This window comes from Peromyscus californicus, unplaced genomic scaffold (genome assembly GCF_007827085.1).
Source record: "Peromyscus californicus insignis strain IS unplaced genomic scaffold, ASM782708v3 Scaffold_2__1_contigs__length_46816999, whole genome shotgun sequence".
NCBI lineage: Eukaryota > Metazoa > Chordata > Mammalia > Rodentia > Cricetidae > Peromyscus > Peromyscus californicus.
Window position 1 is genome coordinate 8,332,817 of NW_026294540.1, and position 17,547 is coordinate 8,350,363.

Sequence of the window (17,547 nt, forward strand, 5' to 3'; positions counted from 1 at the left end):
TCAGAGCTGACTTTGGGCACACTGTGCAGTTTTGTGTGAGTCTGAGTGTGCAGGAGTCATAGCCCATTCCCATCCCGCCCTTGGTCTGGAGAGAGGCCACCAGTCCATGTTGTTTGTCTAGAAGACCTGCAGAGGGCATTTGGTTCTGGGCCTCTGTGGGATGTTTCCAGAGATGGTCAGTCTCTCCACAGAAAACCACTGCTCTGGGGCCTGGAGAGATGGCTCGGCTGTTAGGAGCACTTACTGCTCTTGTAGAAGACTTGAGGTTCAGTTCCCGGCGTGCACTTGGCACTCTCAACGAGCTGTAACTCCAGCTCCAGGGGATCCAGTGCCCTCTTCTGTCCTCATGCACCCCCCCCCCACACACACACACACAAACATCCACATAATTAAAAGTAAAATCTTTCAGAATTTATTTTTAAAAAGTAAGTTCTCTCATTAAGTGACTATACTGGGCCATCAGTTCATGGCTTTAAAGATATATAGTGGGATGCAGACATGGACAGTCCTGAGTCTTAAGATGTCTTCCATGGCCCAACAGACGTGCTCTGGAGGAGTGCACCCTGGGAACCATCACCCACTCAGCAGCTCAGGGTTTAGTCCTTTGACTTTGTTCAGCCAGTTCTGTTTGTTGAGGGATTTCAGGATCATCCAGAAGGAGAGAGAGAGCAAAGGTCCCTTCACTGAGTTGTCCCAGTTGAGTGGCAGGTCCAGTCGCGGGCCTTTGTGATTGAAATTCTCAGTGCTGCCTTCCATGTCTGCAGCTGGCTGGCATAGTCACGCCCACTGGGGACACGCCCACTGCCTAGCAGCACCTGTCACCTTCCGTTTCTCTTCTGCATGTGGTGCTGCCGGGTGGAACATCTGGACCCCTCCCCTCAGTTCATGGTGACCCCAAGACGATGAGAGAGGTGCTTGGGGGCCCATGTCAGTAGACATGGCTGCTCTCCAGAGGAGGGCTTCTGGAGGAGCTCAGAGGGTGGGTCACCTGAGGAAGGCAGCCTGCCAGAGGCCTGGGAGAGGGGTGTGCTCGGGTGTGGAGGTGTATGTATTGAATGAGAGGAGGTGACATCAGCCTGTGGGCCATGGGCCTTGTTTGTTAAGATGATCTGTCCCTGAGCAGGAAGCCTACAGGTTGGCTCCCTTCTCCGTCAGTTTGGTGAAGTCGGGAAGAGCTGCAGAGCCCAGTCCTCTTGGTCACTGTGGCTGTGGGTGGGAGAGTGGAGTCAGGAGGTCATGTTTGTGGAAGTCGCCGCTTTTGCTCTGTCCTCTCAGCTGTCCTGTGGACTGTTTGGTTCTTGCCGGTTTCCCATACTAAATGTCAAGAAGTTACCTCTCAGTGCACTGAGGCCACCGTAGGTGTCACCCTGAGGGTCGGGGTGGCTAAGGAGAAGCTGGCTGCACTTAGTGCTGCTGCAGGAGCCTCTGGGGACTGTGACCTGCCTGCTTTCTGTGTCGTGCAGGAAGCACCCCCCTCCCTTCCCTGCATGAAAGCCTGAGTCGTTCTTATCGGCCCCGTTGGCCTTGCCTTGGCCACCATCCCCTCTACTCCCTGCGTGCTTACCTCACACGTGGCCACTGTGTGCTGACTGCCCACCACCTACCTTTGCTCTGACACTCCCCAAAACGTGTGCTCTAACTCCCAGCCCTTCCCCAGGCCCTGATCTGCCAGCGGCCCTTCTGTCGCTGTGGCAAGGCCAGGAAGTGGCCTTGCCCTTTCTATTTCTTTGATGCCCCGCCTGCCTCATGGCCACTGGTTCCCAGGCTCCTTCTGCTCTCTTGTCTTGGGTCTCCCGTCGAGGTTCACACGGGGATGCTCTTAGGTTCCTCTACCCTGTGTATCGTCCCAGGGGCTTCTTTCAATGTCTTTACACCTGCACAGGGGACGGGAAGACATGGCCTGTCTGCCTCCTTGTCATGCACACGGCAGTCAGGGTCTTATCAGGATAGTGGTCCCTGAGTGGCTCTCTGCGGACTGGGGGATGCTTTTCTCACCTTGCAGTGTGGCTCACAAGTCTCCATGGTTCTGTCCCACCTGCCTGACCTTCCATGTCCCACATCTGTGTGTCGTGGTGTCCCCACCCACCCCGTGCTCTAATGCACTCCTGCTGTGTCCGCCATGCACATGCTGCATGCCCCTCTGCTGACCCTCAGCTGCATTGCCACCCCACCCTCCTTACACTGATAGGGTACACACAGTGTGCTCCCCACTAGCCATCTCTGTGCTCACAGCACTGGCCTTGGCATGTTCGGGGATGGTTGGGTGACCATAGTTCCCTTGGACGTGAGTGAGGGGGACTCCCAGAACCTACAGACTTTCCAACGTGGGGCTGGCATTCCGCTCCGGAAGAGGGTGTTTAAGGCTTAGGCTGTTGGGGCTGGGAGAAAGTGCCATGGCAGGCTGTATAGAACTGGCCTGGGACCACCCATGGCAAGCAATGTTCTGGCCTTTGTCAGGGGCTCCTGCCCTCCCAACTGCAGCCAGCAGACAGTCTAACAGACAAGCAAGGGGAGCCAAGAGCTCAGAGGGAGACTTAGTGGACAGGCAGGACTCGTGCACACGGGGCGGTGGACTGGTGGCCTTGGAGCTGCCTGTCAGTGGACTTACAGAAGTGGGGCTGTCGTCTTCTGTGGGAGCCGGGCCACAGCCTATGTGCTGCTGTGTAGCCAGAGGAGGAGTGGTGGGTGGAAGGGAGTGTCCCTGAGCAACAGGGCTCCTCCCAGCTCTCTCCCTGAGCCTCTGGGTTTTGGTTTTGGTTTGGTTTTTATTTGGGCGGATAGTGGCTTGTTGTTTTTGTTTATGAGGCAGGGTTCTGCACTGGCCTTGAACTCGGGATCCTGTTTCCCAGTGCTGGGATTATAGATGTAAATCACTATGTCCAACCAAGGCCTCGAGCTTTTTGGCTGGGAACATGATGCCCACTGTCAGCATTGTCTTATAAACACACCAGATCCAAGTCACATGTCCCCTCACCCTCAGCCTCATGCATCCATGCAAGGAGTCAAAACTTCCTGCCTTACAGTCTGAATGTGGGCCACCTTTGTGCCCTGAAGAGTCCATGTCTAGCTGTGTGCACAGTGGCTCACTGGCCAGGACACACAAGGACGGCCATTGTTTCTGGCCGAGTCCACAGAGGCTCACTGTTGGATGCTCTCAACTACAAAGGACAGATGTCATGAGCATCCCCACTTTTCGAGCCCCTCCTGGACGGGTGTGAACGGGGACTGGCTCCTGTGGATCTCTGTTGAAGCAAGCTTTGGGGTGTTTGGGGTGCTGGCACTCTGCCTGTTGTTCTTACGTTAAGTTGCATCACAGTAATTAGGATGATTCTGTTGTATTTCCCTGGCACAATGGCGGTTGAGACTGGGCTGAGGGTCATATTCAGGGCCACATCTTTGTAAGCCTCTGACCTCGGACCAGCGTTTAAACTCACTGAGCCAAATTCCTTTCTTGGAAATCAGTAGTGGCTGTGTGCTACCATGCCTAATAGACACCTCCAGTTCATCACTGAGAAATACCCGGAGCCTATTGGTATTTTTTGTATTCCTACTGTATTGCTCAGGAAGGTGAGGTTGAGCTTCAGAATAATTGCTGAGGCATCTGGCTGTCAGTGTGACAGGGAGTAGCTCAGCAGAGAAGCAGCTGGTTGATGGATCTGGGCCTAGAGTTGAGGTCACCTGTCCTAGTAAGGAGCTCCAACTCAGGCAGGACTCAGTAAACCAGCACTGATGTGTGCTGTTCTCAAGTATCACAGGGCTGTGTGGGTTCGAGCATGTTGATGTGCATACACATACTTTGCTTGAAGCCTGACCCTTGAGTGGAAGCACTATGAGCAGCAGACAGACTGTGCAGGGTCAGCCCTGCTCCTGCTGCCAGCCTCAGCTCTGCAGAGGTGACTGATGAATTGCTGCCATCCGGAGGCCTAGCTCCTCCCTCGACGTCTGATTAGGAGCTGCTTGCCCGGCACCAAGACAGTTCTGCCAAGTGTCTTTTTGTCTTGGTTAAGGGGTCTTGAGGATTTTCCCTTCTTAAAGCAAGAATGACAGGATAGAATGGTTTCTGTACTTTAAAAATAAAGACAAGTTGGCTTCCTCAGCTCCTATGCTAACCAAGAAATGTTTGGCCTGTTACAACTCCTGGTCCACAATGGTGTGCCGTCGCCGGTCTTTGTCAGGCTTCATGGGTAGGTGTCAGTCCCACGCTTTGGAAAAGAAAAGGCCTGGCGAAAATATTATCTCCTAGTCTTTCTGTCTTGTCTTGAAGGTGCTTGACATCCTCCAGCACATCCAGACCCTTGACCCCGGGCAGCACGGGGCGGTGGGTTACCTAGTGCAGCACACGCTAGAGCACATTGAGCGCAAGAAGGAGGAGGTGGGCGTGGAGGTGAAGCTGCGCTCCGAGGAGAAGCATAGAGATGTCTGCTACTCCATCGGGCTCGTGATGAAGCACAAGAGGTGAGTGCCTGCTCCGGCCTCCAGGGCTGCCCGTGGGGCCACCCAGGGACTGCAGGCCATTTCACCGAGCGCCCACCACAGACAGGGCGGGGGGCGGGGGGGCGTCTGCACCCTGCTTCTAACTGGGAGCTGTCATGTCTTTCATGGACTCTGACTGCTCCTAGAGTTTGTCTGGGACACTGGGGGTTGAGCCTAGGGACTGAGCAAGCTAGAAGCTCACTGAGCTGCGGCCCCAGCTCCTCCTCCTCCTCCTCCTCCTCCTCCTCCTGCTGGCCCTTCTCTGCCCCCTGCTATCTCTGATCTGGGTTAGCAGGGCTTTCCTGAGCTATAGTTCTGCACATGTCTGTTCACCAGGCAGGATGAACTCCAGAGTGCTGGTGCAGGTTCTTATCCCACAAGCACCCTAGGAGCTGTGAGTTACTACCCCACAGCATGCCCTTGGCGTGCTGGAAAACCCAGCAGCAGGTGGCACTTTGTAAAGATCAGTCCACGTGAGTCTATTTAGTGGGTAGTAGAGATTTATTAAGATATAAATTGAGGAAATACACTCACGAATGCAGAACGGAGTAGACAGCTGACCTCATTCTCTGTTATGACTGGGAGCAAATCCACCTGGCAGTTGGCTCAGACCAGGAAGCAGGCAGCAGGGAGAAGTGACTCTGCTCACTCTCCTTTCACCTCATCTTACCAAAGGTAGTCTCCTGCTCTCTCCAAAGTTTTTCTTAAGCCAGGCATGGTAGGAGCACAAGCCTTTAATCCCAGCACATGGGAGGCGGAGCAGGCTGATCTCTGTGAGTTGAGGCCAGCCTGGGCTGCATAATTCCAGGACAGCCAGGGCTACATAGTGAGAACCTGTCTAGAAACAAACAAACAAGGTTATTTTCCAGATAAAGTGCTTTGTTGATGGTGAAAGGAAGGTTTGTAAAGAGGGACAGGGTGTCCTGACAAGTGACCCCACACAGGGTAAAAGCAGGCAGTGAACAAAGGGCGTGGAAGAACCCCGGCCAGGCCCTCCTGACTCCCCCACAGCTCCGAGGCTCCCCAGGAGCTCATCTGTGGTCTTCCTGTGCTCCCCAGGTACGGCTACAACTGTGTGATCTATGGCTGGGACCCCACCTGCATGATGGGGCATGAATGGATCCGCAACATGAACGTGCACAGTCTGCCTCATGGCCACCATCAGCCCTTCTACAACGTGCTGGTGGAGGATGGCTCCTGCCGATACGCAGCCCAAGGTAAGGTCTTTGCTGGATCTGCACCCGCCCCTGACTGACCATGCTGTGGGCAGAGCTCACCAGTGTGTCCAGGGGTGGCAGCTCTCCACAGCTAGTCACACACAGGCACACCAACATGGGATCCTTGTTGTAGCCCTGCTCACTGTCTTCACCAGCCAGACTCCTGATTCCTGTCTCCCAGGCCTAACTTCCAGCAGCGCTGGCCTGAATCGCCCTCATGTGGCCACAGGTGGAAACTGCAGCTCCCTGCACAATCCCTGTGTGTTTGGTGACCTTTGGTAGGCGTTTGTGGTCATGGCCAACTTGACAGGCCAGCCCAGGGAAGTCCTGAGCTGAAGAGTAGAGCAAAGAGTGCAATGTGAGCCTTTCTGTGTCCCTTTTAACTTTCATACACCTGACCAGCACACTGGTTTTATTAATAAGAGGGAATGTGGATACTGATGTGATAAATAGTGTGCCCTCATGGGTGCTAAGTCTGTTTGGGACCCAGTCTGGGCATTTCATACATGCGGAGCTTGGACCTTGTGCAGGCCACCTCCACTTTATCTTGCCCACGAGGACGTGAAGGCAAGAGTTTGGTGATGGGCTATGACCTGAACCATCAGGCCTGCTCTACCCACACAGTACCCATAAAGTACTGAGGGCTGGAGTGCCGGGGTTTCAGAAGGCGGGAATAGTGGCATGCGAGTGATTGTGACCCATCCGAGGCCAGGAGGACTCGTGCAGTATGGCTGCAGGCACCTTACCTCCTTGGTTCCTGGGTGAGGTAAAGGGGCTGAATGCTCCCTGGGTGTTCTGGAGGCTCCCACAGGGCAGTCTTCAGCGTTTGAAGCTGAGGCTGGTGAAAATCGAAACTCCATTTCTGAAAGTCACTGTGATTTAAAAATGGCCTGGGGCTTTGCTACATGACAAATGAGGAAGGCTTTCTGTCCTGAGCCATGACTCCTGGCTCTGGTGGTACCAGGTGCAGCAGTTGTCCACTCTCTACAGAGTGCGTGTGAACATCTTTAAATCGGGTACTGGGATTTAGTTTGTTTGCTCGGTGCAGTTTGTAAACGGAGCACTCAGCTTCAGTTTCTGAATAGTTCTGCTGAAGCCTCAGTGTACCTCACTGCACGTGTGCAAACACATGGATAGTAGTTTGCAGTCACAGTGGTGAACAACCAAAAGAAGACGTCGATGTCTGTGGCCCAGTGACCCAGTGACCGACCGTGCGAGTGGCTGTGATCACGTTAGCTTTTGCTGGTTTCCGAAGGCCCTTCTGTTGGCCACAGGACCATGGCATCTCCTGAGGGCTGCTTTGTGATGGCTGTGAGGTGCAAGGTCACTAGGAACTCCTTCACAGCCACACATATGCATTCCCTCACCTTCCTGGGCCAGCTCGTGTCTCTAGTGACCTTGTGAACTGTTTATGTGTCGGATCTCCAGCCTGTGCTCTCTGCTCTGTGATTTTGGGGTGTCTTGTTCTTTTCCCTGAACTGCTGCTCCCCCTGCCTGCTCCTGCACACACACTGCACATGGTGCCCCGTTTACTGACAGTGGGTTCCACGTCTCTGTTTCATCAGTGAATAGAGATGCAGGCTTTCTTGCCAGTGTTGGAAGGGGCATTGCAGGATCCTGCCTGGGTGTGCACCAGGGCTGTGGCAGCACACCAAACCCCGTGGCTGATAGCTTGTGTTTCCTCAGCATTCTCGTCGCCCAGGTGTCACCACAGGCTGGCCTTTCCAGCTCCACCAGCTCCAGCAGATGGTTGTGCTGTGGTTTGCCCCCTTTGCAAAGCCTCGCTTGAGAAGGACTTCTCACTGCCCATCCACCCTGCTCTCCTGCGCCAGGGCTTTGAATTGTTGGAAGCTTCCAGGCCTTGGTTGCTTTGGGGTTGTCTGAGGTTGAGCTCGGCTCCTTGTCTCTTTCCCTGCTCTACCTGTGGACGAACAGTGATGTCTGAGGCCTGACTACTTGGGCGTCACTGCCCCACCAGGCTGCTCGTAGGGTGCTGTGCTTCCATGTCGTCCCACCCCCGGTGATGCTGAGTTTGCGCAGAGGTAACTCAGCTTCTGCAGTTAGCAGGAAGGCCAGGGTCGTGTTGTGTCCTGTCCATGTTGCTCCCCAGAGACCATGACGCTGCAGCTTGCCCAGCACTTGTCCACGGCTGACACAGAGCATTGCAGCTTGGGAGTGTCTGCTGCCCCTGCTCCTGTCCAGTGACTTGGAGATGCTTTTCCCTGATGCCCCCCTCGTCCCTTTACCCTCCAACCTCCACCTTCCCCCCTCCGGCTCCCTACCAGAGTCTGGATTCCTTTTTAGATTTATTTATTTATTATGAATACAGTGTTCTGCCTGCATGTATGCCTGCAGGCCCGAAGAGGACACTAGATCTCATTACAGATGGTTGTGAGCCACCATGTGGTTGCTGGGAATTGAACTCAGGACCTCTGGAGGAACATCTAATGCTCTTAACCTCTGAGCCACCTCACCAGCCCAAGAGCCTGGATTCTTATTCCAGTGTGTTATGATCACAGGGACAGTTCAATGCTCACAGCCCATAGTTAGCTGCAGGATGGAGGCCTGGACAGCTAGATTTTTAATTGTTTTAGAAAATTTATTGTTACTGCATGTGTGTGCCATAAGCAGGGGTATATGTGTCCCAAGGCACGTGCTGGAGGTCAGAGACGTTATGGAGTTGGTTCTCTCCCTCCTTGATGCGGGTTCCAGGGTCATCTTGGGTCCTCAGGTTTGCACAGCACATGCTTTGACCCACTGAACCACCATCTCAAAGGTCTGAGGAGCTACTTTTTAAAAAGACTTTATTGTGCTTTTAATGGTGTGTATATGTGTGTGTGTATGGATGTGTGGATGTGTGGATGTGTGCAGTGTGAGTGTAGTGCCTGCAGAAGACAGAGGCATTGGATCCTCTGGGACTGGAGTAATGGGTGGTCGTGAGCCACCCCAGGTGAGTGCTGGAACCAGACTTGGGTCCTCTGGAGCAGGCGCTCTTCCCTGCTGGGCTGTCTGAGTGGCCAACAAGCTACATTTTTAAATTGCTTTCTTCAGTTTCCCTTCAAATGTTTCTGGGTTTTTATTTGTATTATTTGTCTTACTTCTTTTGATCTAATTGTAGTGATTCTAGTTCCCTGAGTAGAGGCCATTTGTGACGCCGCTCCAGTCCTCAGCCCTCCACAGGGCACTGAAGAGTGCCTGCAAGAGCCCTTGGGTGACACTTTGCAGTGCCAAGAGTTCCTGAGTCTTGTGTGTGGCTCCCTGTGCCCACTAGGGGGAGCACTGCAGATCTTCATGGCTCCTGTCCCTTACTTCATGGCTGTGTGCTGTGGGAGGTGTGTGCTGTGGGAGGTGTGTGCCGGGAAAGCTGCTCTCACCCCTATCAGAAGGTCGGATATTTGTCTGACACCAGATGGCTCTTGGTGCGACTTTGGACCCAGGAGCCCTGGTTGGGCGGCGCTTCTCCGTCCGTAACTTGTGTCACACGCACACTGCTCTCTCCACCCCAGTCTGTTCCTGCTGATACATGTGGTACTGGGGTGAGGTTCCCGTGGTGGGGGTGGGGGTGTAAAGTGATGTTTGGTCATTTCAGGGGGCCATTTGGCCTTCTATTGTTTAGATTCTATTTTGTAAGATGGACTTGGGCTGTGGTGTGCATGGAGAGATGAGAGGCCAGCTTGTGGGAGTCAGTTCTCTCCACCATGGGGGTCCCAGGCACCAAATTGAGGTCTTCGGGTTGGTGACAAATGCCTTTACCCACTGAGCCGTTTAGTGGCCTGGCATTGTCATTTAGGAAGTAAAACCCTCAGGCGTACACTCTTCTGCCTGGTGGTCCATCCCATCGCCCCTTGACTAGAGACACATCCACACTAAGTACCAGGAGGTTTGTGGTCCCTGTTGAGACAGTGGAACAGTGTATATCTCTAGACTGCTGAGTAGCAGGTAAATCCGATGCAGATAAATGCTTAGTGTGCGTTTGATATAGATAGCAACAGAAATGAGTACCAAACTCCAGGGTATGCAGGACATACCAAGGGTAAAGGGACACACTCCACTGGTGTCCCCCAAAAGAGGGAGGCCCTGGGCCAGGTGCCCCTAGAGGACTCAAGGTGGTGTTTCCGAGTGTATGTCCGTGGAGTTGAAGGATGCTACAGATTTGAGATTAAATAAGCAAACATATTTCTCTGAGAACTGCAAGTGTTTGGGATTCTTCAAGTACATTATTTTAAGGCATGTCAGGTGACATGTTCCCTCCAGATGCACAGGACCAGCTTCTTCCCACTCTTCTCTTGCACAGGTTGTTCAGTCTCTGTGTCTGGGGTGCACAGCTATGGTCCCTGCTCTTGGGAGGCAGGAGGAGCATTAGTTTGAAGCCAGCCTGGGCAGCTTAGTCTCAAAGTAAACCTAAGATGTGACTGGGGGTGCAGCTTGAGTGTAGTGCGCTTGCCTGGCATGCACAAGACCCCGAGTTCAGTCCCCAGGACCCCAGAACAGACTGTCTTATGTTCTCTTCTTTTGCTCCACAGCAGGCCTGAGGGCCGGCAAGCTAGGGCACAAGTCCAGTGGAGGTGGGTTCCAGGTAGCCTGGGGCCTGTGCTGTTAGCTCCCAGTTTGTACTGTTCTTGCCTGGGCCTCCCAGAGCAACCTCTCGTTAGAAGCCATGTTCAGAACCTGGCTGTGTTGTCTCCACAGAGCTGTGTCCCCCTCCTCCAGGCACGCAGAGGCCAAGAGCTCCCTCACGGGCCACTGTTCAGCACCTAGAGAGAGGGCAGCTGTGGCAGGGCTGCTCAGGGACAGGAGTTCCTGTGGAGCAGGGCATCTTCCCCCAAGCAGATGGGCAGGGGACAAGATAATTGCCTATAGTGGGGCCTGTACTCTGGGGGTGCGCAGCAGTACCCCTGAACTCCTCCCCCATTGCAAGCCAAAGCAGCTCCCAACTCTGACCACCAGAAATGCCTTCAGACTTGGCCACACATCCTTCTGGGGGTTTGTCGCTTCCAGTGGAACCCCACTACACTAGACAAACTCGCCTCAAAGCAGGGGTCAGATGCCCACTAGAATTGAATTGGCTTTACTTCTTCTGTCCTGCCTGCAGTACGACATGCTCCTTGAGAGCATGAGTCTTCCTTTCTTGAAGGTCCAAGACTCTGTTCTCGCTGGTGTTTTCTGTGGGGCCTGAGGCCTCAGCAGCTGGCCTGGTATGGTCTGGGCCCCAGGAGAACATGGCTAGAGCCACACAGGCAGGTTCTGGTGCTGGGCAGCACAGGCAGTGCTGTTGTGAAACAGCCACTGGGCTGTTTTATTTTACTTTTATATGTGTCAATCTGTCCCAGTTACAGCCCTTAAACAGTGTAAAATGTGAAGAGACTGAAATCGGCTGTATCAGCTGATTGTGGGCAGGCCAGCTCCTCCATGAGCATACACGTTCCCCTCAGTTCTGCACTTTCTGGGTCTGACCTGCCCAGAGCCCGCAGGCAGGTCCCTCCCTGTACAAGGGTCTCCCTGTGGGGTGGGGCCAGAACAGGGCCATGCTATGAGGCTACCACAGGGCTGGCCAAAGTAAGCTCCAGATTCAAAACTGATCTGCAGTCTAGAATTGCCAGGTCTCCGGTATCTTCTCAGGGGCACACTTTCCCTGACCCAGTGCCCTCCCTCCTAGTCAGACCCCTGTGTCCACACTAAGTGTCTCAGTGTGCTGGTGACTTCCTACCAGTTTTACTTCTCGTGGGGACACGTCCCTAACCCATTCTGAAGATGTGGCCCCAAAGCAGTATATCCACAGTTTCCCCAGACCCTTAAAGGGAAACACAGGGGTGGTTGGCCACACTGTCCACCTCTCACAGACCAGCACAGGGACAGCCTGCTCAAGGGGGGCCTCTGGGGTCTGGGGCCACCCTGTGTGCTGCTGTGGCAAGCCTTGCCAGGACCTGCTTAAAGGAATTCTGGAGCAGAGCCGTGTCTGTGCCCTGGCCTGGGAACACGGCCACCTCCTCTCTCGGGGACCTTCCCAGCAGTAGGACTTTCTGTGCCACTGGCTTCCGTGTGAGACACCTGGAGGGTCTGTTCCTCCACGGTAGATGTCTGGGTTCTGTCCCTCTCTCCTGCGGCAAAGCCAAGGTCGGGAGAAGGCAGCCAGGCTCTGCTGGGGGCCGGGCAGGGTGTGAGTGCAGCTGTAGCCACAGCTCACCAAGCAGTGTGAGCCCCGAGTGAAGGAGCTCTGGTGGAGAAGGGTGGCTGTGTGGCAGGGGCTTCTCTCTGTGGACAGGTAGAACAGGTTGGAGACTTCCAACCAAGTGTAGGGTGGGTTCTGACCCTGCCACTGGCTGATGTACAGGTGAGGATGTCTGTCTGTCCTGTGCAGTGAGTACCCCGGAGGCACCACTGGGATCCTGGAGCCAGGTGTCCCCACTCAGACCAGGAAGAGGTCTTCTGAGCAGGGCCACAGCGAAGGGAACCTGTGTCCCCCCTCCCAACTGGGGCCACCTCCGCCTTTTCCTCTTGGGTCCCTCTAATACCAAAACTTCTCTGTGGTAACTTTTGCTCTGTTCCAAAAGCTCCTGTGGAAGGAGCGGCTCCTGTGGAGGGTTTCTGCAGAGAGCCGCTGCAGGAAGTGGAACGCTAACCGCAGTGTCCGGTGCCTCTTTGCCAACAGAAAACCTGGAATACAACGTGGAGCCTCAGGAAATCTCACACCCGGACGTGGGGCGCTACTTCTCAGAGTTCACAGGCACGCACTACATCCCAAATGCGGAGCTGGAGATCCGGTATCCTGAGGACCTGGAGTTTGTGTACGAGACGGTGCAGAACATTTACAGTGCAAAGGAGGACCCAGCCGAGTAGACTCGGGATGTCGCACCTTTGCTGCTGCTGCTGCTGCTGCCGCTGCCTTCTAGGGGACCAGGATTCCTGAAGGACGCGTGCCGTCCCCTGGGGTCAGCACAGGACAGCCACTTCACAGCAGCCTTGGCTGCCTCCCCACTTTAGATGGCGTGTGCTCCTCCGGCCACAGAGACAGCGTCGCTCTCCGCTACACTAGTGAATCAGTTGAAAGGCACCGTGTCCAGTGGCATGGCTTGTCTGCTTGTCCCGTGGTGACAGTGTGTGACATTCTGTCTTCATGAGGTCTCACCGTCTGCACTCTGTTCTTTCTTCCTCTTCCCATTCCTGTCTCCATTCACATTGTGTCAGCGTTTCTCCAGCTGGACAGACGGGCTCCACATTTCCTGCTCTCTCTAGAGTCACCTGTGCACCCCTGAGTCAGGACTGCCTGCCCCTCTGCCTTGAGTTCGGTTGTATTCAGATGAAGGCATGGAGATGGGACTCGGAGCCTTTTTTATTTTTATTTTTATTTTTTGTTAATACATGAAACACAGATTTTAAGTGTTCCCCTTTCCCCCTTTTAATTTAATTGGGAGAAGGAACGGCAGCATCTCCCTTGTCTCCCACTGGGGTCTGTGCACATTTCCACCCATTGTGAGCTTCCGTCTTACTCCGTTGGCTCTCTGAGCAAATGCACAGCAATGGCCTTTCCCAGTGCCGTTCTCCACATTCAGCAGCTGCTCCGTTAATATGACTACTTGTTTAATTTAGGAATCCGCCCCAGTGTCGGGAGTGGGTCTTAAGTCGGTCATAGGTCCATTTCCCTAGTGAGGCCTACAGACAGGATGAAAATTGCTCTTAAAACTTGTAGCTCCTGGTCCCCAAAGACCGAGAGAATGGTTTGTGTTCTGATCAGGAAAATGAACTAGAGAAGCGTAACCGGGATAAACAGGTCTCACACCCCTGTCACCCCTGAGAGTCACATCCAGACCCTCCATCCTGCGAGTGTAGGGCTTATGGGAAGAGGTGTGCATGCTCTGGGCTTCAAGCTGCCAGTCTGAAGGCTCTAGGACACTGTCCAGGATGAGGTCTAGCCTCGGGTCACCCTGCCTTCACCTGATGCTCTTTAGCAGATCCTAGCAGGGGCCAAGGGGTTCTCAGACAAGCTGCCTTGTAGGTAATTACCCATTGGGCTGATGGCACCTCTGCCCTGCGTTAAAATGCCGTTGCTCTAGTGAGTGGGGCTTTAGGGAGCTGCCTGCCTGCCTCGCCTGCCTGCCTTCTGCATGTGTATTCTCACAACACTAGATGACTGCCCCCTCCTTGATTGCCCTTCACCAGCCCCAGGATGACAGGAGGGAGACCATTGGGTAGTCTCTGGAGGGACAGGAAGCCTGAGGCTCTTACAGCTGATACAGCTCTCGTCCAGCGTCCGTGTCTCACCAGTCAGAACTCAGAGGCGGTTTGAACTCGTATTTGGCAGTTGGACCGACCACTTAGCATCTGCCTGAGGCTGGAGGATCTTACAGTTACTCATTTCAAGGTGAAAACCAACCCACACAGATTCACACTCTTGCGTCCCGTTACTAAGCAGCCGCGGAGCATGCTGGGAGTTTCCATTGTTGGGCTTCTGCTTTGATCTCCTTTTTCCGTAGAGAGACATCAAAGCTGAGAGAGATGGTTTCCCTCCCTGACCTGACTGTAAATATGTACCTAGACTGTTTTTAAACGTGTCTCTCCACGAAGGCTTCGTTTGGCTGAGGGAGCCTGTATCACCCGTGTAAGTTGGTATTTGGGCACTTTATATTTTTCTAAAAAATGTGTTTTGGATCCTGTACTCTAATAAATCATAAGTTTCTTTTTAAAAATTTTTCCAAAAGTTTTCTCCATTTTCAAAAGCCCTGTTATAAAAAGTAGAACTTTCACAATGTTAAAATACTAAATATTTGGTTATAGCAACTTCTCTTCAAATGAATGCCAAGGGGTTTTTTGTTTTGTTTTATTTTTTTGGTTTCTTTTGTACAATTAATAAACGAACTTACCGAGAGAAACCACACCAGTGACCTGCCCACTTTCATTCAGTAGCGAGATAAGAGAAAGCAGAGTCTCTCTCCAGAACAAAATAGGGGAAGAAGCTAGCCGACCCTAGTGTTTCTTTTAACGTTTGACAAGTGTCGTACTGAGGCAGACTTTCTGGGCCCTGGAAAGGCTCCGAGTGTCTGGTTGTCAGAGGAGGGCTCCTTTTGTCTGTGAACTGAGAACTGCAAATTCAGGAGGGAAAAACCAGGACAGTGGTGTCTATTGTCACTGTTGGCATGGTAGCCGGACTCTGCAGGGGTGTCCTGCTGGGAACACTGGCTGGGGCTATTCAGAGTAGGGGCCCTCCTACACCTGCAGCCCTAGACCGAGAGGCCAGATGGGGACATGTCTTCCTCGGGACCTAGAACTTGCCCAGCACACACCCCCACATGCATGCCACCCCAGGTCCAATGTCTGCAGGCATACTCTGAAGTGGGCTCAGAGAGACTTGAGATGTCCAAGGCTAGCTAGTCCATCCCTGTCGCCCCAATTTGCCATGGCCTTATTTTCGAGCTTGGAGTGCCTTCTTGAACTCAGTTATGTGTATCACACCAGCTGCTTACGCTCTTGTTCAGAAGTGTTTCTGTCTTCCGTAGTAAATAGAGCCAGGCCAGCAGCAGGTCCCTTTCCTCTAAAGTCAAACGCAACTGGAAGTGGAGGGATTTGGACGACCAGAGACTTCATTTGAAACCATCTGTGACTATGGTCATCCAGACGTGTCCCGTACTGTCTTCGTTTATCTGGCTTTGGAAGGAAGGAAGGATGGAAGGAAGGAATGTATACGGAGGCAGCGTTGAGAATGGGCCACTGGGCTCTTGAGGACTCGGATGGCTGTCCTGGTGTGCTGGCTTACCACGGCAGACACTAACCTAAACAGTCTCCTGGCCACATGGCTGGCAAATCCCGATCACCAAACATCTCGGCAGCGCTGGGTGGCATCTCTTGCTTGTCTTTTGAAAGGAGTGATGATCCCTGTCCTTCGAAGCTGCTTGGAGGCAGGCTGCTGCTGGGTTAGGCACTTGTGAGCATAGGGTCCTGCTGTGTGAACCTAGGCCAGGCTGTTGGTGTGGGTGGGTGGATGGGAAACCCACCCTTGAGCCCAGCCCTTCACAGCCATGCTATGGACACAACTACCTCACTGCACTGCTCCCCTAACCTGTTCTGAGCATCCCCAAGCCTGGGAGTTCAAGAACGTTCCCTTCTATGGATAAAAATTCTGTGCAATTCCAGCATCGATGTGCGGCAGCCTAGTAGTGATGATTGTATCAGGTTAACACTGCTTCTGTAATAAACAGACCCCCAAACACTGCGGCTCAGGCACCGTAGAACTTTTGTGCTCTGGGGTTGCTGGGGAGGGGGAGGGGCTGGCATCCAGAGACCCAGGCTTAAAGAAGTGACTATCAAAGGTCCCCTGGGGCTTCTCCCCATCCAGTCTGAAGAGAATAAGGGTGGAGGGACATGTCTAAGTTCCTGTGAGTGGATCAGGTCGGCCCACTACAGCCACTCATCCTAAATGCAGAGGTCACTATCTGGTAGCTGCCAGAGGTGACCCCTGCTCATCCCACAGCGGGCAGCTAGCATTAAAGATGGCCGTCTGGAAAAGTGTCAACAGTTCCCCAGCCTTGTGGGACATGACAAGCAGTGGGGTGCCCCTTACACAGTCAATGCCCAGTGTAGATGCTGTGGGGGTCATGAAGGGGTCTCCTGGGGTGGCCTCTGCTGGGCACCCATCACTAGCTGGGACCTTCATCCGGGCTGGGCAGATAGCTCAGCTGGTAGGAGCATTTGCCCTGCAAGCCTGAAGACTGAGGAGCTTCCTCCTGGCTCCCATGCTGTGAGCTGGTTGTGGCAGTATTTGTAAGGTCAGTTCTGCGGAGGCAGAGGCTCCAGATCCTGGGGGTATGCGGCCAGCCAGCCTAGCTGAACTGGTGAGTTCCAGGCCAATAAGAAGCCCTGTTTCAAAGGATGTAGACAGCCTGAGGTGGTCCTCTGGCCTCCACACACAGGTGCACAGGTGTGTACTGGTACGTACACACTTGTTTAAAAAAATGTTTTTTATGTATATTAGTGTTTGGCCTGCATGTATGGTCGGCATGAGGGTGTCAGATCCCCTGGAACTGGAGTTACAGACAGTTGTGACTTGCCGTGTGGGTGCTGGGAATTGAACCTGGGACTTCTAAAAGAGCAGTCAGTTCTCTTAACCACTGAGCCATCTTGCCAGCTCCTACATTTGTAAAAAAAAAAAAAAAAAAAAGACGAGTCAGGGCCACCATAACTCCAGAGGAGCCTGGGAGACACCTCCCTGGAGGGATGTAAGGCCAATGGGCACTATGGTCCTCATGTGTCCATCCCCAGAGTCCTTCCTGGTCTCTGTGTCCCCACACAGTTCTCCGCCAGCTATGGGGAGCAGCAACCTGCAAAGTAGTGACCAGGGCTCCAGCTCCTAAGGACCCCCTGAGTGAAACAGAGCCCAGACCACTGCAGCCGAAGCGCACAGAAACCACCAGTGTTTAGGAGCAATGAAGGCCTTACGTAACCCAACGTTAATCTCGGACTTGTCACCAAGTCCACCTAGAAGCCCTTTCTCAAGCCTGCCCGCCTGGTTACCTCAGAAGGGAGTGTCGTGTGAACCTGCTGCCAGCTTGGAGGCCATGCTAGTACTCAATCCTTCAGCTTGTAATACGCTGTCATTCTTCCTGAGATGACACTCTGAGGTCTCTAATTGGTTACCCAATAACCTATAAATGGTATCTGGAGTTCTCTTCCAGAATGTTCCAGCCTCTTCGGTGGTTTTGTGCTGCCGCCTCTCTGTGATGTCATGGTTCTCCCCTCAGCTGATACCCGCCAAGGTACATCTGATCATTGGAAATGTATTTTCCAAACCATTGTGGCGCGGAGATGTCCTTGTCTCTCTTTGCGGCTGAACCACTGTATGCTACACTTCCTTTATCTCTCCCTCTGT

General features: G+C 53.4%; 1 protein-coding gene across 2 annotated transcripts in view; it reads left to right on the forward strand.

Moving 5' to 3' along the window:
* Fbxo21 (F-box protein 21) overlaps nucleotides 1–15,896 on the forward strand; it is a 36,456-nt gene extending 20,560 nt beyond the window's left edge. Inside the window, exons 10-12 of one of the 2 annotated variants that reach the window (XM_052755172.1) lie at nucleotides 4,244–4,455; nucleotides 5,533–5,690; nucleotides 12,340–15,896. In XM_052755172.1, coding sequence (XP_052611132.1) covers nucleotides 4,244–4,455; nucleotides 5,533–5,690; nucleotides 12,340–12,527 — 558 coding nt within the window. In that variant the 3' untranslated portion in view covers nucleotides 12,528–15,896. The remainder of the gene's footprint in view (nucleotides 1–4,243; nucleotides 4,456–5,532; nucleotides 5,691–12,339) is intronic. The other variant, XM_052755173.1, reaches the window with a different exon arrangement.
* The last annotated feature ends 1,651 nt before the right edge of the window (nucleotides 15,897–17,547 follow it).